The sequence below is a fragment of the Saimiri boliviensis genome, chromosome 16, assembly GCF_048565385.1.
Source record: "Saimiri boliviensis isolate mSaiBol1 chromosome 16, mSaiBol1.pri, whole genome shotgun sequence".
Lineage (NCBI taxonomy): Eukaryota > Metazoa > Chordata > Mammalia > Primates > Cebidae > Saimiri > Saimiri boliviensis.
The window spans coordinates 67,413,240-67,436,834 of record NC_133464.1 but is presented as its reverse complement, the minus strand read 5'-3'; the positions used below and the strand labels follow the sequence as shown (position 1 = coordinate 67,436,834).

Here is a 23,595-nt window from a genome sequence, read left to right as displayed (position 1 = left end):
AGAGCAACCCTCTGGCAAAGGAAGGCGCCAATGAATAGAACTGATGCTGTTCCCTTTACCTCCTTTCTTCTCAGTCTTGCCAGATCTGTCATCTTTCCACGTCAGCTTCTAGGTTTACTTATTTTGGGAATCTTTTTGCCCACACAGATCTCTTCCCTTCTTAAGACTCCTACAATTTTTTGGCAGTTCAATAAACACTTTCTTTTACTTCCATTTTTAATTTTGCTTTTGTTATATCTCATTTCTGTAATGACAGTCCTCAAGGACAGTACCATATTTTAAATGTTCCAAAACACCTAGAAGAATGAATTGGATCTAGTACTCTTTTGCTCAGTAAATATTTGTCCATTGTTAAGCGTAGAAGTGGAGGAGACTTTTTTTTTTTTTTTTTTTTTTTTTTTGAGACGGAGTTTAGCTCTTATTACCCAGGCTGGAGTGCACTGGCGTGGTCTCGGCTCACCACAACCTCCACCTCCTGGGTTCAAGCAATTCTCCTGCCTCAGCCTCCTGAGTAGCTGGGATTACAGGCACGTGCCACCATGCCCAGCTAGTTTTTTGTATTTTTAGTAGAGACGGGGTTTCACCATGTTGACCAGGATGGTCTTGATCTCTTGACCTTGTGATCCACCCGCCTTGGCCTCCCAAAGTGCTGGGATTACAAGACTTTCTAATGATAGACAAACAAAAAAAAAAAGAGAGAGAGAGAGAGAGAGTTGGCACCTGACTGTAAGGCCCTCCCATAATCATCTGCATTTTTCTGTATAGTGAGGAACTTAGCTAGAACTAGAACTAAGTTGTTGTTACACTTAGTAGAAAACCACACCGTAACTGTGTGTCTGTTTTGCCTTGCTCACCATCCCTTTATGTCACATGTGCCAGATAGTGTACATATGTCCTGTGGTTGTACACATGGCATAGGAATAGGAAGCGATTAGCACTGAGTTTTACAATCTACTATAAGGAATGGAAGCTTAAATGGTGTTAAGTACTATCTTGTGTACAAATTGTAATTGTAATGAATCTGAAATTGACTTTGATGTACTTTTCCCTGTGATCATAGAGATGGATATTCAGAAAAATGTGTCATGAACAATTACTTTGGCATTGGATTAGATGCAAAAATTTCATTAGAATTTAACAATAAAAGAGAGGAGCACCCTGAAAAATGCAGGTAATTGTAGTAAAAGTAATAATGCTATTACATAAAGACAATTTTTCCCTCATTTGTTATCTCTTTTGCTTGCTCTGCCTTTAAGGAGTAAATAAAATTTCCTGCAACTGCCTGCCAATATTTATTTTCAGGAGCCGAACTAAAAACTTGATGTGGTATGGAGTCCTTGGAACCCGGGAGTTACTGCAGAGATCGTACAAGAATTTAGAACAAAGGGTTCAACTTGAGGTAAGTTCATCTTAAAGACATTTCACATTATCTTACTTCAAAAAAATATCATTTGTAGAGCTAATTTGACCTAAATGCCTTTTGATTAGTGATTAAATATTGAAGGGAAAAATGGACATGATTATCAACACTGTACTAAAGAAAGTATATACACAGGATATGAGTGACATACTTAATTATCATCATCATTAGCTTCCTGAAATTGGGGCTGCTCTGGAGTTGTGGTGCCCCATATAAAAAATGGAGCCAAGCGAGCACATTTACAGGAGAGGGTTTTTAATGGATTTTCACATTTAAGTTTCCAAATTCTGACCCAATTCTTTAATAACGAAAGTTTTGCAAATCTCTGAAACTAACATTTGTAGTAAATAGAATCTTTTAATTTAAATGTATATTTTTTGCTTGAATTATTTCTAACAAGTGAGTAAAATTAAAAGAGATTTTGAGCATTTAAATGTTTTAGTGTTTTTTACTAATTTAAATAGGAAATTTAGGACTGAAAGTTATTTAATCTCTTCCAATAACAGAAAAACAAGGCTGGAGATATGGCTCTGAAAAGACTATTAATTTCTGTGAATTTTATTTTCTTTTGCCTTTGATCCAGGACTCACTGTTTATGCTGATAGGCATGTCTTTCCTATCTTGTATCATTTTATAACTATTTATTTTTAATTAAAGCTTATCATATGTATAGAAAATTATAAAATCTTAAGTGTACAGCTCAACAAAATAAACAGAGCATTATTATTTTGGGTATCATCTGAGCACTGGAAGGTAGACTAAAGAGGTGTCTATCTCATACTTTATCAACTATATTTCCTAGTAAAGATGAGCCTACTATACCTTTCACTCTAAGCATACAACTGTATGATCAGCTGGTTTGATTTATGATTGCTTATAAAATTAAGGTAGACTTACTGGAAAAAAAGATACAAAATCAGGAAGGCTCACATTTTGTAAATGCTATCCTTGACACCCCCATGCCCAGGTCAGTTTAGGTGCCCTCCTAATCATGTAATCATTCTTTTTCTTCTTAATATACTCTGATTGGCCACACCTTTTTTTTTTTTTTTTTTTTTTTTGAGACATAGTCTTGCTCTGTTAGCAGTTGGAGTGCAGTGGCGTGATCTCAGCTTATTGCAACCTCTGCCTCCTGGGTTCAAGCAATTCTCCTGCCTCAGCCTCCTGAATAGCTGGGACTATAAGCACGTGCCACCACACTCGGCTAATTTTTGTATTTTTAGTAGAGATGGGGTTTCACCATATTGGCCAGGATAGTCTCGATCTCTTGACCTCGTGATCCACCCGCCTTGACTTCCCAAAGTGCTGGGATTACAGGTGTGTGCCACTGCACCCGGCCTGGCCACACTCTTAAGAACACATAGAAAGTTGTTTTCATCTTTGTTATCCCCAGTGTTTAGCACAGTACTGGTCCTGTTTTGAGGGGGAAATGGATGGGTAAGTGATTACGTTAGCATTATTTGTTAAGTGCTGTGATCAAGCATAGCCAGCTATCTTTGGTTGGAAAACTAGCTGGATCTGAATGGCTGGATGGTCTTAGTTCCTGGAAGAGCCTCAGCTCTTCAGAAATAGATTTAGTAACCTCTTCCACTGGTGGTCCAAATTTTGAATAAGATATCTTACTTACACAGCTGCTTTTAACACCCTTTTTAAAAGGGTCTTAATCTTTTTTGAGTTGTAGACACCTATGGCATTCTGATGAAAATAAGGACCCCTTGTTATAATATTATTTTCAAGTGCATTATATGAAATACAGACTTACCAAAGAAGACTTACCAATAATATTAAAATAAGTTAATAACATATTTTATGTTGCTGAAGAAAAATATATGTGTTTCATCATTACTGTATCAAATAAAAATCTAATGGCATGTCTAATAAATACCATAACTTCAAAGTAATGATGAGCTTATATTACGGGATATCTGAAACATCTATAATGTAATATAAAAATGTCTCATTTCTATTGATGAAATCACAGGTGTTACTAATGCCTTTTTTTTCCTGCATTTATAATTGAGGGCAATGCTAAACTTCAGAGGTTAGTGAAAATACAGATACGGATTTTTTACCACAAAGTTAACAAATTGCCTGAATCTATCCATGGACTCCAGTTTCTGAACCTTAAGTTAAGAAGACTTGATATAGATGTGTGCATTAAATGATAAAAAAGGAAAATGAGTAAAACAAGATAAATGAAAACATGTTAATATACATAAAAATAAAGTAGAAAGCCCAGGCATAGTGGCTCTAGCCTGTAATCCCAGAACTTTGGGAGGCAAAGGCAGGCGGATCACCAGGTCAAGAGATCAAGACCATTCTGGAAACCATGGTGAAACCCCATCTCTACTAAAAATACAAAAATTAGCTGGGCATGGTGGTGTGCTCCTGTAATCCCAGCTACTCTGGAGGCTGAGGCAGGAGAATCACTTGAACCTGGGAGGCGGGGGTTGCAGTGAGCCCAGATTGCACCACTGCACTCCAGCCTGGTGACAGAGTGAGACTCTGTCTCAAAAAAAAAAAGTAAAGCAAAAAATAATGATAATGACGTAAACCAAAAGATACATTGTACTTCTATGGACAGTAGAAAGCCTGTTATCTAAAAATTCATTTCTCTGATGATGGTTCACTCGGGATAAAGGTGGAGAAGAGAGACCCACACCTTGGGAGGCTCTTTCCAGAGAGATGCCTTCACGAGTGTCAGTCCTTTTTGCTTTTTACTCCTATCTTTTTGCTTAGATAACTTGTCCTTCCCCTATTATATTGTGGTATGGAAGGAGACTGACTTCATGTCCTAACTTTAAATTTGTATCGAACAAAGACTTTTACCTTGGTTTCCCTACATACAAAATGGATAACATAATGATTTTGTGCAAATCATAAATCAGTGAGCTGAGGTACTGTAAATCACAGTGTAAATTGAAAAGAACTGTACAAATACAAACTTTGTTTCCCAAGCCACGTTATCGGTGATTCTGTTATATACCCAATCTTCAGAAATTCAGAGTGAGATTTAGAATCCTTTTTACAATGATGGGAATTCCAGAAATGTAAAATAACATCACATTATCATATTTTGCTACTTTTAGAGTAGAAACACCTTTCACATGTAAATGGAAGAATTGTATTAAAATTTCAAACATTTTCTGTAAGAAGGATGACTTTTTTTGCCCATAATATACCTAATTTGCATGAGTCAAGCAGCCTATTCTATTTATTAACTGAAATAATAATTATATACTGTGTCAAGTCCTGTAAGTACTAAGATAGGTGAAGAAAAACAAATAACTTTAGGCTGGGTACGGTGGCTCATGCCTGTAATCCCAGCACTTTGGGAGGTCTAGGCAGGCAGACTGCCTGAGCCGAGGAATTAGTGACCAACCTGGGCAACACAGTGAAACCCCATGTCTAATAAAATATAAAAAATTAGCTGGGTGTGGCAGCAGGTGCCTGTAGTCCCAGCTACTCGGGAGGCTGAGGCAGGAAGATCGCATGAACTCGGGAGGCAGAGTTTGCAATGAGCCCAGATAACACCACTGCACTGTAGCCTGGGTGACAGAGCAAGACTCTGTCTCAAAAAAAAAAAAAAAAAAAAAAAAAGAAAAAGAAAGAAAGGAAGAAAGAAAGAAGAAGGGAAGGAGGGAGGGAGGAAAAGAAAAAGAAAGAAAATTAATAACGATATCCAGGACTTGAACTCAGATCTGGAATAAATAAATATAATTAACATTTATAGAACTCTCCACTTTAAATATACAAAATATACACTCTTATCAGTACCACATCATATTAACTTAGAAGTTTAAATGAAATGTTGGCTCCTTGTTTGTTATTCTCTTCCCTCATTTTCTTTTATATCTCCATTATTAAGACAATTATAGGTATACCCATATTTAGATTGCATTCTAGCCCGGGCAATAAAGCAATACCCCCATCCTCTCTCCCTCTTCCCCTTTCTCTTTCTTCCTCTTCTTTATTCTTTTTCAAAAAAAAAAAAGAAAGAAAGAAAGAAAAGAAAGAATTTTTAAAAACAGTCTTCATCTGTAGGCTATCATGAAATATGTGATAGAGAACAAGTGGTTGTTTAATTAACATTTTTAATTATTTCAAATCTTTCCATATCTGTATCTTTTTAAAAAACAAAATAGTTTATTATATTAATAGTAATTTTTATCTTTTATTTATTTCAGTAATAACTAGTTGTAACTATTTTTTAAATCATTTAAAAATAATGGAAGTTTACTGTATGCCTTTAATTCTTACAGCTTCATGAGATAGGTATTATTATTCAGTTCAGAAGAGTTAATGCATTTGCTCAAGTTCAAACAGCTAATAACTGGAAGAGCCAACATTTCAAATCCAGTGTTTTTTCCATAAGACAATTTGTAATTATAATGGAAGAAGGAAATTTACTGATTTTCCACATGTGTTCTAGATGCTTTCCTCTACCTTATCTCATTGGCCTCACTGTGTGCTAAGAATTGTTAGCCCATTTTACAGATGAGCAAAGTGAAGCTCTGCAAGCTTAAGGGACTTAGCCAAATACTAAGTGACAGAATTCAATTCAGTTTCACCATCTTCCCTCCATATCATATTGTTTGGTGAAAGAAGCAGACAAAACAGACACTAATGAGAAAAAAATACATAGCTGCAGCTGGGTTGCATTTTGCAACATCATGAACCACACATAGAAACATGGAATGGCTAGGGGCCAGATCTGGTGGTGTGCACCTGTGATCCTACCTACTTGGAAGCCTGAGGCAGGAGGATGGCTTGAGCCCAGGAGTTCAAGACTGCAGTAAGCTGTGATGGCACTACCACATTCTAGTCTGGGTGACAGAGCAAGACCCTGTCTCTCAAAAAGAAGTAAATAAATAAAAATGACAGAATGTGGGGCGACTGGAAATATTTCTTTAAAATTTAACACTCCTAAAGTTTTTCCTGGATATAAGAAACTTTTGAATCATGTAAATTTGTTAATTTGTTGAATCTGTGCTCCTTGTATTTTTCCTAGGAGACTCCATGAAATGGACATTAAGCATTTAGATTTAGGTGTGTTGCTTAATGTATATTATGTTCAGTTCAGCACTGCACATGAGACTTCCTTCTGAAAATGTTTGTTTTCCATACCATGTTTGCAAAAAAGTGCATCCATTTAGAAAACATTTTTAAAATATTTCTTTTATTATATTTATAGAGAGAGTATTTTTTCCCATTTCCTTTGTTAGTCATATGATTTAAAGCAGCTTTTTCTAAAGCACATAAATATATCTGTTCAATGTATTGGGTTGAGGAAACATTTATTCTGCTAAGTATTTCATATTCATTCATTGAACAAATATACATCGAGTACCAATTATGTGCCAGACATGCCCCCAGGTGCATGGGCCTTTGAATGTGAAAAGCTAAACCTGCTAATGGTTAACATTGTGTTTTCATAAAAAAAGAAAAAAAGGAATTGTGAAAAATGCACCTGAAGGTAAATCATATATGAAATCTCAGTTGTTTAAAGTAGTTGAAATGTGTTTAAACTGGATTCTCATTTGCTCTAAAGGTTGAAGATCTTTTTTTATTTTTTTTTTTAGTTATTTAATAAAGGTTTATTAAGGATTTACCAAATCTATGCACAGTGCTAGACCTTGAAGATGCCAGCCCTGTGTAATTTTGAGCTTGGTATAGAAGCATTACCATTCACAACAAATCAGCTGATCCTGGCTTTCACCCATTACTACCATTCCAATCAGCCAGTATCCCTGAGGTCTTCCCAAGAACTGACTTTGGCTGCATTAGCAAACACAAGCTTCAGTGTGATTCTGATAGTGAACATTTTTTGTAGTACTTGGGGATGAGATTAACCTCCTATGTACCCTCATTAAGCTCTTATTCTTCCCCGTTCTCAGATTCACAAAGCAGAGAAGTCCTTAACGGGGTCATCTCGGACCAGCTGTAACAATTTCCAAATATTTGCTGGTCTCCTCCCTGGATTTTCACCAGTTTAGGAAGTTAACTTGGAGAATCAGAGCCGCACTACTGAATAGACAGAGAAAATATTGGTACTCTCTTGACATTGAGACCTTTTCCTTCCATCTTTCCTATACCCAAACCATCCCTGACCAGTGGAACTTAATGCTCTTTTTAATGAAATGTCCCATTACAGAAATTCTCCCCTTCATCTTGGTTTCTACCCCAGAACAAATTATTCTCTCACAGTCTCAGAAATACCATTTCTTTCTGTTGACAGATCATTTTTATTTGGCATTAAAATGTAATTTTTAGGAATCTATGCTAATTATTTTTAATACGAGAATTATTTATTGAAAATACAGCGTCCATTTTAGGTGTGACATCTGCAGCCTCTTCTCTTTTAAAATGAAGGCTTAAATATTTCCATTGGATTAAATGTTCACTTAGAAAAATGTTAAATGGTTTGGTTTAAATGCTAATTAAAATAATAAGTATGATCTTAAAATTTATGTAACATAATTATGATTTTTGTTGAGTAATTTAAAAAAATTAGTTTCATAACTAATTGTCTCCTTAATCGTCCACTAGGCTTTATTTAAGAGTTAATAGATTAAACAGCATTAATTGAAATTAATTTAAGAAACAACATTTATTAAAAGGTAACAGTTCTGCTTCTGCTCAGTAGGAATTTATTCATATCCTTTCATCAGCCATATCCTTTTTTTCCATTTCAATGATAATTTATTTTTCATCTAAGTGATTAATGAGAAAGTAAGGACAGCAAGGAGCTTTCTGAGGTGCATATATTTTTGCTTGACTTTGGTTCTGACTACATGACGTACTCAGCTTTGAGTTTCACCAGTCCCCAGGTGGTTGTAGAGCCCCAGCAATGTACCAGGGACTGTGAAAGGGGCTAAGTGAGATGGTTAGGATCAACTTGCTCTTACGTGGCCTGCTTTTAAAAAGATGCTTAAAATAAGTACACAGAGGACCACAAAGCAGGTGGTCTCTTATGATATCATAAGAGGCCCGAAAAAGACTTGAGAAAAGTACTGCCTGGTTTTGGAGGAAAGAGGTAAAACATCGTTTTAAAATCAGTTTTTCTAATAACTTCTGCCATAGTTATTTGTACTTCAAGTTTTTTTTAATTAAAAAAAATAAGATAAAGGCCTTGGTAACGTGTAGTGAGCAGACATTACCAACACACTCTGCTCCATTGCCCTTCCTCTTTAGTGTTCTGCTATCTTCCATACTAGTGATTTTGCTCTTTTTATATAATCCCTACTTTTTTTTTTTTTTTTTTTTTACCTTACAGTGTGATGGGCAGTATATTCCTCTTCCCAGCTTGCAAGGCATAGCCGTGTTGAACATCCCCAGCTATGCTGGAGGGACTAACTTTTGGGGTGGAACTAAAGAGGATGATGTAAGTAATGGGAGTAAATCGTTTGTTTCCTCAAAAATAATTAAGTCACTGTAATAATTTGCTTTTGTAAATATGCTTATGAATTGTAATTTAATTTCATGTTAAATATTTTACATTGGGAAAGTGAGACATGGAATAGATTTATTTAAGACTTTATTTGAACCGTCTCTTGTGGATATACTCTTAACTTTTCTCATGTTGAAGATACAGCTATCCCTATCTTGGGATGTATGTCACGATTTTCTGGACGAATATTAAAGAATCTGCTTTTGGAAAGTAGATTTATGAAATAAATAAGGGAAGATTTTACTTTTTAACTTTATATCTGTAGGTGTTTTCTATTGCTGCTATCACAAGTTAAGACAAATTTAGCCACCTCACACACATTTATCATCTTACAGTTGTATATGATGGGAGACTGGCACAGTCTCACTGGGCTAAAACGGAGGTGTCAGTTGGGCTGTTCCCTGCTGGAGGATCTAGGGGAGACTGTTTCCCTGCCCTTGGAGTGTCTAGAGGCTACCCACATTCCCCTCCATTTTCAAAGCCAGCAAAGGCAGGTTGAATCCTTCTCATATAGCATCTCTCTGATCTCTGCTGCTCCCTCTTCCACTTTTAATGACCACTGTGATGTCACTGGGCCCACCTAGATCACCCAAGATCATCCCCATCTCAAAGCCCTTAATTTAATCACATCTACAAAGTTCCTTTTGCTATGTAAGGTAACAGATTCACAGGTTTGGGGGACTAGGACATGGACATTTTAGGGGGCAAAAAGGGGTATTATTCTGCCTACCACAATACCTTTCAGTACTTTTAATTTTCTTTTTTGTTGTTGTTCTTGAGATGGAGTCTCTGTCTGTTGCTCAGGCTGGAGTGCAGTGGCACAATCTCACTGCAACCTCTGCCTCCCAAGTTCAAGCAATTCTCCTGCCTCAGCCTCCCGAGTACCTGGGACTACAGGCATGCAACACCACACCTGGCTAATTTTTGTATTTTAGTAGAGATGGGGTTTCACCATGTCGGACAGGGTGGTCTCGAACTTCTGACCTCAGGTGATCCACCCGCCTCGGCCTCCCAAAGTACTGGGATTACAGGCATGAGCCACCACACCCAGCCTTAGTCCTTTTAATTTTCTAAACTTGTGTGTATATTTTTTTATTTTTAGAAATATCAAGAAGGTTCATTTGGCCAGTCAGGTTTGGGGCTATTTTGTTTTTGTTTTTGTTTTTTCATACTTTTCTATACTTAAAAAGAAAACACAACCTCACAAATGTAATTGTTGTGAAAAGAATGAAAGAGAGGACACAATTATTAAAGTATATATATATATATATCTATATATATATATATATCTCAGTAAAAATGAGAAGTGTTATCACGGTCTTTATTTGATGAGCCATATCCACTGATTTGAGTTTATGATATAATGATATAATCATTCCTACTGATCCATTTTTCTCAAGGATCTTAAATGAACAGGTAGGGATTAAAGTATAAGGTCAATTGGAAAGTATTTTTTATTTTCATGACATAAATGTATTACAATAGTATTTGAGTTTAAAAATATTTTTGTCAACTTGTTATTATTAAGTATTTTGAAGGGGAGAAATCAGTGAGATTAAGATAAATAAAGCCAAGATTCCTTGAACACCTACAAGATAGTCAGACAATGTTCTAAGAGCTTCATATTGATTATTTAATACCTACATTTCTTATCAAATTTTTACCACTGAAGAATCTAAGGCAAAGTTTCCAGTTAGTAACAGCAGAAACAGGGTTTAAATCCAGGTAATATAATAACAAAAATTATAAGAAATCATCAATGTTAGCAAATTTGTGTCCTGATATTTTCAGTGAAAGTTTTAATTAGCATACTACTTTATACTGAAAATTGTTTCAGATACATATTATTTATGATATAGTAAAAGAGAGAATAAAAATAAGGTAGTACAGCCTACATATAAAATTTTAGAGTAAATTAATTTTGTGAAAATGGATTTAATGTAAAGACAAAATAAGTCTGCTTGATTTTTACCCTCTGAGGTTTCTATTTCCATACTCTCAAGTACCCTCAAAAGTTTTGTATTAAAATATAAAGCACATATGTATATTGCTTGTAAAACCTTGAAATATTTTCCTTAGAATATATCAAGTGAACTGGATCATAATTTGCATCTTCATTGCTTTAACCTTATGAAACTTTATCATCTTTCTATGAAAATGTACCACCTTTCTAATTTTTTTTTTTTTAGATTTCCAAAACTTCCATGTATCATCTTATTAAGACGTTTGAATTAGGCATGAACATGTATTTAACATGTTTTATACCAAGATGAATTATTTAGAAATATGTTAGTTAACTGGTCCAAAGAGTAGCTTTATGAGTGGTGTGAGTAATATATCCATGTGTGTTTGAAAACCCTTTTTAAAGTTATGTTTAAGTCATCTTCAGAGATTACATATGTTATATATGTTACATATGTTATATATAGTTATATATAATATGTTACATATAATATGTTAAATGTATATATGTTGCATTATACATTGCCTGATGTGCTCTTCATCTAAGCATTCAGTAGAAATGTAATGTAGTTTTTCCTTTCAGATATTTGCTGCACCGTCATTTGATGACAAGATCCTGGAAGTTGTAGCAATATTTGATAGCATGCAAATGGCAGTTTCAAGGGTCATTAAACTGCAGCATCATCGAATAGCCCAGGTTGGTTTCTCTCATCAAACCTAACTCTACTTCTTGGGCAAAGGAGGGTTGGGGGAATCTATTCTAAATGACTCCTATACTGGATATTCATCTATAATATTCTGACTTTGTCGTCATACCAGTTTTTACCATGTAATTATAAGTGATAAAGTATAATTCTCTATTCTGTAGAATAGACTAATACTCAAGCCTGAATATAGATTATCATTGTCTCCGGATGATTTGTACTCTACAATAATTTGTTTGTTTTATTTCAGTGCCGTACAGTAAAAATCACTATATTTGGCGATGAAGGAGTCCCAGTGCAAGTGGATGGTGAAGCATGGGTTCAGCCTCCAGGGATTATTAAAATTGTGCACAAAAACAGAGCACAAATGCTAACAAGGGACAGAGTATGTAACAAAAACATTCTTGTAGAATATAGTCAAGTTTTTTTAAAATCTGAAATTGTTATTAAAAAATAGAAAACAAGGAAACATTTAAATTGTCTCTTCAATCTGACATTTAGGTCATTGTGGTTTGGAATTTTTATTTATTCATTTTAGTAAGACTTTAGTTTTTAGAGCCATTTTAGGTTTACAAAAAATTGGGCAAAAAATAAAGAGAATCTGAATGATGTTCCCATATGCTTCTTCCTCCCTCTTCTTCCCTACACATGTAAATTCCCCTGTTAACATCTTGCATTACTGTGGTGCATTGTTACAATTGTTGAGTCAATACTGATTGATTATTATTAACTAAAATCCATAGTTTCCAGTACTCTTTGATTTGTACATCTGTGGGTATCGACAAAGATATAATCACTTGTATCCACCACTGCGGATTCATACCAAATAATTTCTCTGCCCGAAAAATTCCCGTGGATAAATAGGGTCCCTATTCATCCCTCCCTCATTCACCCTTACTTCTGGCAATCGTTGATTTTTTTTATTGTCTCCATTATTTTGCCTTTCGCAGAATATATGTTTTTAGTTAAGGTCAACCTTTACCAAACAAGACTGCCAATATTCACCCCATCTAGTATATGTAAAATGTAACGATTAAAGAATAAATTGAAGCAGTAGTAAAGATTGAAGCGTGAAATGCTTTTTTGTTTTTGTTTGTTTGTTTTTGTTTTGGGACAAAGTCTTGCTCTGCTGCACGTGTTGGAGTGCAGTGGTGCGATCATAACTCACTGCAACCTTAAACTCCTGGGCTCAAACAGTCCTCCCACCTCAGCCCAGCTAATTTTAAAAAAATTCTTTCTGTAGAGATGAGGTCTCACTGTGTTGCCCAGGCTGGTCTCTAACTCCAGGCCTCAAGTGATCATCCCGCCTTGACCTAAATCTCTTTTTTAAGTTTTCATGATCACTGGCTGCACTACTTTGTGTTGCAGTACATTGGATAATTTTGAAATGTCTTTTTTATCATTGTGATTTATTTGAGGAGTCATGAGAGAAAAAGCAGTTGTAGTTTTATTAAAGTACACATTTACATGGACCTCTGAGTTCTAAGCTAACAGTTCATTGCAATATTGATTTTAAATAGGCCTTTGAGAGCACTCTGAAATCTTGGGAAGATAAGCAGAAGTGTGATTCTGGTAAACCAGTTCTCCGAACCCACTTGTACATCCATCATGCCATTGACTTGGCAACAGAAGAGGTGTCACAGATGCAGCTGTGCTCCCAGGCTGCAGAGGAGCTCATTACTAGGTACGGGAACTCTGCTGGCTTTTCAGACTGTGGGAACTCTCGTCTCAGCCAATTTTTGTGTTTTTAATCTTAATACATTGTTTCAGTAATGGTATCAAAAAGAGATGCAATTACTCTTCTTCACATAGCACTCTTTTCATTATTGTTTATTCTCCATTTTGTATACAGTCCTTACACTGTACTACCCACTTACATGTAGTCTTCTAATTACTAATTAAATGTTTATGGAATGTAGAGGGAAGTCTAAACATTAATCCTGTTCCACAGGAGAGTCAGGAGCAAAAAGAATAAAAGACTTCAAAAACCAGTTTCTGACAAGATATTAGAGAGATTTTGAGACCACATATAAATTAATTTCTATAGACAGAAAGGAGATTAAAAAAAAAGTTCTATGAGTGTTAAACACTCATCACTATGACCAGGGAAAACTTCACAGTGGAGGAGGGACCGTGGACCGGTGTGTTCCCTCTTCACCTGAGTCTTATCCACCAAATGGATAAGACTAATAAGAGCTGTTTCACCAGGGTGTATGAGGATTAAATGAGACTCTAGGAATGGGTGCTGTAAGTATATTGTATTAGTCCATTTTCATATGGCTATGAAGAACTATCCGGGACCAGGTAATTTATAAAGAAAAAGGGGTTTAAGCCTGGGCACAGGGGCTCACTTCTGTAATCCCAACACTTTGGGAGACTGAGGCAGGTGGATCACTTGAGGTCAGGAGTTTGAGACCAGCCTGGCCAACATGATGAAACCCCATCTCTACTAAAAATACAAAAATTAGCTGAGTGTATTGGTGGGCACCTGCAGTTCCAGCTCCTGGGAAGGCTGAGGCAGGAGAATCACTTGAACTTGAGTGGTAGAAGTTGCAGTGAGCCAAGATCACACCACTGTACTGCAGCCTTGATGACACAGTGAGACTCCATCTCCAAAAAAAGAAGAAGAAAAAAAAAAAAGAGGTTTAATAGACTCACAGTTACACAGGTCTAGGGAGGCCTCACAATCATGGCAGCAGGCAAAGGAGAAGCAAAGGTACATCTTACATGGCAGCAGGCAAGAGAGCATGTGCAAGGGAACTGCCCTTTATAAAACCATCAGATCTTGTGAGACTTACTATCTTGAGAACAACACAGAAAAATCTCGCACCCATGATTCAATTACCTCCCACCAGTCTCTCCCACAACTTTTGGGGATCATGGGAGCTACAATTCAAAATGAGATTTGGGTGGGGAGACAGCCAAAAGATATCACATATCACGTCTGGCATATCGAGTGCTCTGTTCACGGTAACTATTAGATTCTTCCCATACCTTCATCTGGTCACCGATAAAATTGTTGAAAAAGTAAAGAAGGAAAGCAAAGCTCGGTGGTTTCAGGGGCTAGCTCACATCTTTCCTCCACCCTACTATTTGCCATCTGCTCCCCCCACCTTCCTTACTCTCCTTTTAAAATATTTATTATGTAACTAGAATGTATGAGATGTTAGAGACATAAAAGACATATGCCCCCTACTGCTGGACCAATATTCAGAATTAGAGTCAAGTCTTATAACTGCAAAATACTGGGCAGCTCAGAAGAAAGGAAAGAGAAAATGAATATTTACCCAGCTAAACCCACATAGCTGCATTATTGTACATCTTTGCTTCTTATCCATAGGGATGTTAGTTTTAGGGTAAATACAGCTCTTTTAGATACTAAAGACAACTTCTGTGGCCTCTAATTTACAGTGTTTTGTTTTGTTTTGTTTTTAAACCAAATAATGCTTTCCATGTTCTCATCCTGTGAACCAACCAAATAATCTTATCGTAAAAAGGAAGTTGTCTAGGCTTGCTTCTGGTCAACATAGTTTGTCTCCCCATCTGTTTTTAAATTTTGCAGATGAAATCAGGCTCACTTGTCTATTTTCAGAGTTTATTCATTGACTATGCAAACATACTCAATTTTTGAGCCTCTTCTGTGCGCCAAGCACTGTTTTAGGCTGGGGATACAAGATGATTATGTGACAACCCTACTTAATTGGCTCACAGGTTAGTAGGAGGGAGAAATGTGGCCAAACTGTTGACATGAGACACACAGTGGGCTCTCTAGATACACAAAGGTGGTCAAAGGCAGTCAAGTAGGCCTGCCTGGAAGAAGTGACCTTTCAACCAAGTCTGGAGGGAAGAGTAAGAAAAGGAGCAATTTAAGCATGGCAACCAGCCTAGGAAGAGGCCCAGAGGAGTATAAGCGCATGCTGCTTTCAGGCAATCTCAGAGTTTGGGGTGACTGAAAGGTTGGCATAGTATATGCAAGAGTGTGGGGAATGTAGATGAAGAGGTGAAGAGGAACCAGATCTTTATTGGGCTGTTCTAGAAGTAGTGTGGAGAAGTTTTTGTTGTTGTTGTTGTTTCTTGTTTTGTTTCGTTTTGGAAGACAGCAAAGCTAGGGCAAGGTGAACACTGAGAATGCTGTAGGAATTGTCCTGATTTTAAAAAATGATAGACTAACAGGGAGGGGAGCATCACACACTGGGGTCTCTTGGGGGGAAATAGCGGGTGGGGAGTCGGGGAGAGATAGCATGGGGAGAAATGCCAGATATAGGTGAAGGGGAGGAAGGCAGCAAATCACACTGCCATGTGTGTACCTATGCAACAATCTTGCATGTTCTTCACATGTACTCCAAAACCTAAAATGCAAAAAAAAAAAAAAAAAAAAAAAAAAAAAAAAAAAGATAGACTAAAGCAGTGGAGACAGAAAGGACAAGTGAGAGTAAAGATTAGGATTTAAAATTGGTAAATGGGCATGAATTAGGAGACAGGCTGACCTTAATGTTGTAGTGAATGGCTGGATGATTGTGATGCCTTTGATGGAGCCATAGGATTCAGGAAGAACAGTAGGTATTAGAAGGAAAATGATAGGTTCCATGTTGGACTTTAGAATTTAAATTACATTAAAAATACTTACGAGATTCTGTAGGCAATTAGAAATGTTAATCTGAAGTTGATTTACCTCTTTCCCTTTCTTTGAAAATTAGGATAACCTTTATCCATCTCTGTTCTTCTGAAAAATAGCTCATTCTTCATGATTTCTCAAGGTTGCTTATAGTAGTGCTGAGGTAACATTTGCAAGTTTCTTTGTACCTTAGATACCATTGTATAATTCTTAAGAATTAAACTATTTTTCTTTACTCTTGGTTCAGCTGTATAGGGCTTCTGTCCCTTTTCTTGGTCTATCCTTTCCAGATTGAAAGTCATTCCCCATGAAGCTGTCAGAAGCAAAAACAGTATTTGAATAGTCCTGCCTTCTTGTTCATCTGCAAGCCTTACATCATTTCCTAGCAATTGGAGGAAGTTTTCCTACTTTCTTGTCTTTGGCTTTAGTGCCTTCCAGGATTTGGTCTTTTTGGGGCTATTCTTAGAGGTTTGGATCCCAGTGGAGTATAGTGCAACAGGCTTTGGAGTTGGATAGACATAGATTCTGATCCTGGCTCTTATCACTTACTGGCTCTGTATACATACATCAGTAATGTGGAGAAAATAAGTCATAGCTACATTTAAAGGCTGTGAATATTAACTTACACACTGCTTATGATCACTTTGTGTGTTGATAACAAATATGGTGATGCTCTTCCCCAATCTGTTGCATTTGCAGTTTCAATGAATGAAGGAGAAGTTTCTAGTCTTTATATTTGTGATCCCTCTCACTTTCTAAGGATACTGCAAAATGAAGTATTACTATATTTCATTCTTCCAAATAGCCCTTCAGTATGTCTTTGATTATAAGCCTAACTTTTTATATATAGATTTTTTATTTCATAGTTGTTGTTGCAGTGGGGTTTGGATTTGTAAATCTACCTGTGCCATTCACAGTTGATCAGCCATTAAAAATGTTCTTCTATTCTGATCTTCATATGTTTTTTACTTGTTTTATCCTAATACTTCTAGAGTTCAAAAGAAAAAATGAGCACTACTCAAAAAAGTTTCCTATTCATTTTTTTCATTTATGCTTTTAGGATTTGTGATGCAGCCACAATTCACTGTCTTTTGGAGCAAGAACTGGCCCATGCTGTGAATGCCTGCTCCCATGCCCTGAATAAAGCCAACCCAAGGTGCCCGGAGGTGAGGATCTAATGGTAAATTCTCATTCCACAGATTATTTTGGGTGTTACACATGTATTTTAATACTGTAAAATATGCCATGCCCCGTAAAAGAAAGTTATGTCATCTATATGTGTCTCTACAAACTTATGGTAAATTTGTGGCCAACTTTTTGTTAATTTTCCTTTTCTTGAGATTTTTTCTTTCCCCCTCTTAAATTCTCTCATTTTTTTTATGTTTCACTTTCAATCACTTCTTACCTTCCATCTTCCTTTACTTCTTTCTTTTTTTAACTTTTATCATCCTTTCTTACTCCTTCTTTTACCTTACCTTCTGTCCTGTACCTTGTTAAAGGGCATGCCTAGATACCATCAGCATGCATTTTGTTAGAGATGTTCATTCATTTTCGAAGTTGTGCCCTGAAATTATTCCTGCTTCATTTTGTTTTGCTAAATTGGAAATTGATGCTTTTGTTAAAATTTTAATGTGGAAGTTAGAATGGATAGAATATAACTCTTGAAATGTGATCCTAGAGAGAAAACTGATAGTGTTATTTTATTTTTTTGATTATTTGATTGAAGTTACTTAATATACAATTAAGTGCTTGTTCTCAAGATTATGGTCTAAAAAGCAATATGGTTAGTGCTACTGAGAGTAAAAGTTTTCTTTGACTTAACTTTTTATTGGGAATATGTATATGCTGGTGCTAGCGTACACAGATTCATCACGTAGGGGTTGTGATCCTGAGTGTATTCACCGTAGTCACTACATTCTTTTGGTTCTGTAATATAATAATGAGATAGTCATGCTAACAAATGTATGACATTTTGCAATTATAGAATTTTGGTAGATTTTAAAATGCTGTGAATTTAAGTTATAAGAATAAAATGTAAAGTATTTACTGGTAATGAAATCCTATTTTAATACAGATCACATGTCTTTGATACTCTTCTTTCCTAGAGTCTTACAAGAGATACCGCCACTGAAATAGTCATCAATGTGAAGGCACTGTATAATGAAACAGAATCTTTGCTAGTTGGCAGGGTTCCTTTGGTAAGGAAAAAAATGATTGGTAACACAAGAATGATGAATTAAATGTCTGGATCTTACCTTCATTGGGGAACATACATCCAGCAGATTCTAAGGCAGAAGCAGCTTTCTGACTTCCATCCTGAGAGCTGCCTCTGCACCTGGCTTTTGTCTTCAAGAAAATATATGGCTGAAGTTGGGAGTCACAATTCAGGCTAACAGGGGTGGAGATTTCCCCTCATATATGCCATCCTGTTTTTATGACTGCTCTGCCCCAGTCAGCTTCGAGAGACATGAACTTTATAAAGTGTAGTAGACATTCCTCAGGTACTTAACTATTGCACGCAAGTAGAGGAACTTACCAAGTTTGTTCCCTGAATTAACTTTTAATATGATTTGTATGGTCCTCCAGATTTACTTAAAAGAGGACATTTTCTAGACACAGTGTTTCGAAAACTAAATTTCAGGAACTCTGCCTAGTTTAATCCAGAGTGGTCCTGGAAATCAGGTTTAGGCCAAGTCTGAATCTGACCACAGCCCATGGACCTCAAGCATAAACGCTGGAAGCTATGTGTGTCCTGCTTGGTTAGCAGTGAAAGTTAGTCTTTCTTTATAAATACCTCACTGTTTTCAAGTATTGTAGCATCTTGGCTCTTGCTGCCACCTAGAGTTTGATTGTGACTTATTCCCACATGCTGTTATCACTGTGTGGAAGGCCGAATTCATTTGCTGTTTTTTATTCTTTTTTACAATCTGATTAGTTGGTAGTTGATGATCTTAAAACATACCTTTAGACAGTAATTTTCTCTCTTGGTTGGGAAAATCTACACCTAAATAAAAGTGATACCAGGAGTCATAGTATCTGGCACAGTGGGTGAATGAATGGGAGGTGTGTCCCACACACCTTGCTATTAAGTGCCTGAGCTTAGGGTTTCTGTTTTCACCTGTGGTCCAGAAAAGTGCCACCTTTGGGGCATGCTTTCCTCTGAGAAGAGAAGCTGAAAGGCTGCATGACGGTCATCGCTCTTATCTACCTCCAAAGGAAACTGAAACACAGCTTCTTTGGAACAAGAGGTGGCTGGCTCTACTATGGCCATGAAGAAAAACTTTTACAGAGAAACACTGGTTATCTCATTTGATAAAACTAATGGAGCCCCTTCTTGGCTATTTTTGGCACTACTGTTTTTAACCAGAATCTTCTGCTGCTCTTCTAAAATAAGTCCTACAGAAAATCCAGTGACCTGTGAGTTGGGTCTCAATTTTTATATTGAGAACATGTATTTTTATGTTATTTGAAGTGCATTGACGATCACTTCTTACAACTAAAAGCATAACTTACTGTGTACTTCTTTTCTCTACATGAAGAGTACGCGCTAAGTACTGCCTTGCTAATATTTATCATTTGTATTATGTTAATACGGAATGACTTTCCTTCTCCACGTTTAATTTCCTCTCATTGTTAAATACGAATTTTGGTTTAAAATATGTACCAATGAATTTTATCAAAACCTTTGGCAATAGTGATATCACAATAAGGAGTTGATTATATTTGAGAGCAACTGGTTTACTCTTTTTTAGTGCCAGAATGAATTTGTAATAACCATTTTATCAGTTTTATAAGACATATTCTTAGACTAAAAGGAAAGTAGTAAATTTTACACGCAACAGGGTAGAGAATCTCCTTTTTTTTTTGAGACAGGGATGCACTCTGTCACAGTGTTGTGATCTCTGCTCACTGTAGCCTCAGCCTCCCTGGTTCCAGGTTTCTCCTGCCTCAGCTGCTGAGTAGCTGGGCCTACAAGCATGCACCACCACACCTGGCTATTTTTTTTTTTCAATAGAGACAGGGTTTCACTGCATTGGCCAGGCTGGTCCTGAACTCCTGACTTCAAGTGATCCACCCTTCTCAGCCTCCCAGAGTGCTGGGATTACAGGCATAAGCCACCACGCCCGGCCAAGAATCTCCATGTTTTTAGTCACTACCAGAAGTGGTAGATACTGTGAATAGCAAGGGGAAACCCAAAAAATAATGTTCATAATAAAAGTAATATCATCTTGGAACTTTTAGTTCTAAAATTTTATAAACATATTTGTAAGAACTCTATAATTTCAAAGTAATTTGTAAATGTATTGATTAGCTAGAAGAGACCTCAACAATAATGTAGTCGGCTGGCTCACGCCTGTAATTCCAGCACTTTGGGAGGCTAAGGCAGGTGGCTCATTGGAAGCCAGGAGTTTGAGAACATCCTGGCCAACATGGTGAAATTAATCTCTACTAAAAATGCAAAAATTAGCCAGGCATGGTGGCACGCACCTGTAATCCCAGCTACTTTGATGGTTGAAGCACGAGAATTGCTAGAACCTGGGAGGTCAACGTAAGCTGAGATTGCGCTGCTGCACTTCCAGCCTGGGCAACAGAGCAAAACTCTGTCTCAAATCATCATCATCATCATCATCATCATCATCACTTTGAGTCACATTGTACAATTTCCAGAGGAGGAAACAAAGCCTTCTGAAATCAATTAACCTTCCCTTGGTTACATAGTTCATTCATTACAAGGCTGGGAGTAGAGTCCAATTGACTGCCTCCCAGTTCTGTGCGTAGGAGTGTTTATTTCATCTTTATTCATTTATTGAACTTGTAAATGCATTTTAATAACTGCTTTCAATGAGTTAATGCAGATAATAGGTGAGCAGTTAAATTCTCTTTAAAGCATCCAAACCCAATTTCAGATGATAAGCCATTGAGCTTTTTGCTTTGCCCCAATTTTTACAGTTTTTCATCACAGATTTTTTTTAAGAGTCATGGGGTTTTTTTTCTTTTTTTTTTTTTTTTTGAGACGGAGTTTCGCTCTTGTTACCCAGGCTGGAGTGCAATGGCGCGATCTCGGCTCACCGCAACCTCCGCCTCCTGGGCTCAGGCAATTCTCCTGCCTCAGCCTCCTAAGTAGCTGGGATTACAGGCACACGCCACCATGCCCAGCTAATTTTTTGCACCTTTAGTAGAGACGGGGTTTCACCATGTTGACCAGGATGGTCTCGATCTCTCGACCTCGTGATCCACCCGCCTCGGCCTCCCAAAGTGCTGGGATTACAGGCTTGAGCCACCGCGCCCGGCCTTTTTTTCTTATTCTTTAAATTTTCAAGGAGATTTTTCTGCAGTTCTTCTTACATGACAAGTTTTTTGCTGGCTCAAAAGGTATTATTTGTTCATGTAGTGTGATGCCTTTTTTTTCTTTTTTCTTTTTTTTTTTTTTTTTTGAGTCAGAGTCTGACTCTGTCACCCAGGCTGGAATGCAGTGGCTCTATCTCTGCTTACTGCAAACTCCACTTCCCGAGCTCAAGCGATTCTCCTGCCTTAGCCTCCCAGGTAGCTGGGATTATAGGTGTCCAACACCATGCCTGGCTAATTTTTGTATTTTTAGTAGAGATGGGGTTTCACCATGTTGGCCAGACTGGTTTCATACTCCTGACCTTAAATGATCCACCTGCCTCGGCCTCCCAAAGTGCTGGGATTATGGACATAAGCCACTGTACCTGGCCTGGTGACCTATTTAAATTAGAAGTATTTTTGGCACAAATAAGTAGAATAATGAGATGACACACTTACACACCAGGAAGAATTGGTAGATAAATGCTTGGAAAGCATGAAGGAAGGGGATAGGAAAGAAGGCATTTACACAGAAAAAAACACACCAAAAGAATACTTCTCTGTGAAGTTATTAAAGTTACAATAGCTATTCATATGATCTTTGGGAAGTAATGATTGGATTAAATCTATCCTGATTTTTTTTAAATGAAGTCAATATAAAATAATTTATTCTTCTCTTAATATTTCTTAATTTAAAAAAAAAAATACTAGCTTAATAGGAAGTGAGGCTGTTCATTGTCAAAGTACAATAATTTATTCACTTGAGGCTGGCCAGTGAGTCTTGTTTCGTTTTGTCTTCTAATCTGGTAAACAGCAGCTGGAATCACCACATGAAGAGCGTGTATCCAATGCCTTACACTCTGTGGAGGTGGAGTTACAGAAACTAACAGAGATTCCGTGGCTTTATTATATCTTACACCCAAATGAGGATGAGGTATGTCAGATTCAGCCTGTTTCTCTCGAAATAATAGACCATATCACTGCAGAATTTGAACTCATCTTAGAAAAAGAGATATTTAGAGGAAAAGAATTTCAAATACTACTTTCAAATGTACTGTTCTTGAACAAGTAAGAAAAGGTATTTATATGAACAAAGGCATTTTTTGGGAATTGGGACATTTTCAGTAGTACATTATGAACTTTTTTGAAGAAGTTATCACTGTTCTATAATGTTTAGTGTTTATAACTTATTCTTCCTGTGTTAGCTCTATTATCAGAGTAGGTTTTTCTCCTTTTCATATCCTGAAAAAATTCTTTTCTTGTTCAATTTGAACAGGAACCTCCTATCGATTGCACCAAAAGAAACAACAGAAGCACAGTATTTCGAATAGTGCCAAAGTTTAAAAAGGAAAAGCTTCAGAAGCAGAAGACAAGTTCACAGCCTGGTAGGTGGTCCACATGGGAAGGGGAAGTATAACATTATGAAAAAAGAACTGATTAAAGTGATATCACGGAGGACATGAAAATATTCTGGAGCTAGATGGTGGTTGAGCATTGTGCAATATGATGAACATACTGTCATTGAATTCTACACTTTAAATGGCTAAAATGGGGAATTTTGTGCTTTATGAATTTTACATAAAAGAATCCTCTTATACCTAAAACACATCAGACTGTGGGAATCTCTAGTTAGGAAGCACACACAAAAAATGAGTGGTTGCTAATTTGCTTCTACTTTGTTTAGTGGATGGTAGCATTTCCATTCAGATGGTTCTTTCTCAACAGCAATTCAAAGCATCAGTGTATAATTTTTCTTCTTTTAAGTACAATTTTTAGATTACTTTGATAAATGGAATATAGAAACTTGCATTTACTCATTTAATTTGCCAAAGTTATATATATATTTTTTTTCTCCTGTTTTAAGGACACTGTTTCAAACCCTCGACAATGACAATGTGCTGTGATACTTGCATTCGCAAGCAAAGATTAAGCCCCCTCTTTGCTGCTATTTCTCTTGTTCCTTTTTCACTTTTCCTGAGAGTTTAAATGTACAGGTATGCTAGTACTAAAGCACCTTCAAATTCTGTTTATACAATGGTAGCTGCCTTTCATAACCATATCATTTTGTAAATTCTTCTGAGTGCACTCATAAAAAGTGATGTAAAACCTTATTTGTGAT

The 23,595-nt window shown here is 36.6% G+C and overlaps 1 protein-coding gene across 5 annotated transcripts in view; it reads left to right on the top strand.

Moving 5' to 3' along the window:
* DGKH (diacylglycerol kinase eta) overlaps window positions 1-23,595 on the top strand; it is a 190,492-nt gene that overhangs the window by 156,522 nt on the left and 10,375 nt on the right. For all 5 annotated transcript variants that reach the window (XM_039473342.2, XM_074387784.1, XM_074387783.1 and 2 more), the window contains 10 exons: window positions 1,061-1,171; window positions 1,303-1,399; window positions 8,697-8,804; window positions 11,416-11,529; window positions 11,787-11,921; window positions 13,057-13,220; window positions 17,212-17,317; window positions 18,257-18,349; window positions 22,291-22,410; window positions 22,753-22,861. In XM_039473342.2, the coding sequence (XP_039329276.2) occupies window positions 1,061-1,171; window positions 1,303-1,399; window positions 8,697-8,804; window positions 11,416-11,529; window positions 11,787-11,921; window positions 13,057-13,220; window positions 17,212-17,317; window positions 18,257-18,349; window positions 22,291-22,410; window positions 22,753-22,861 (1,157 nt within the window). The remainder of the gene's footprint in view (window positions 1-1,060; window positions 1,172-1,302; window positions 1,400-8,696; window positions 8,805-11,415; window positions 11,530-11,786; window positions 11,922-13,056; window positions 13,221-17,211; window positions 17,318-18,256; window positions 18,350-22,290; window positions 22,411-22,752; window positions 22,862-23,595) is intronic.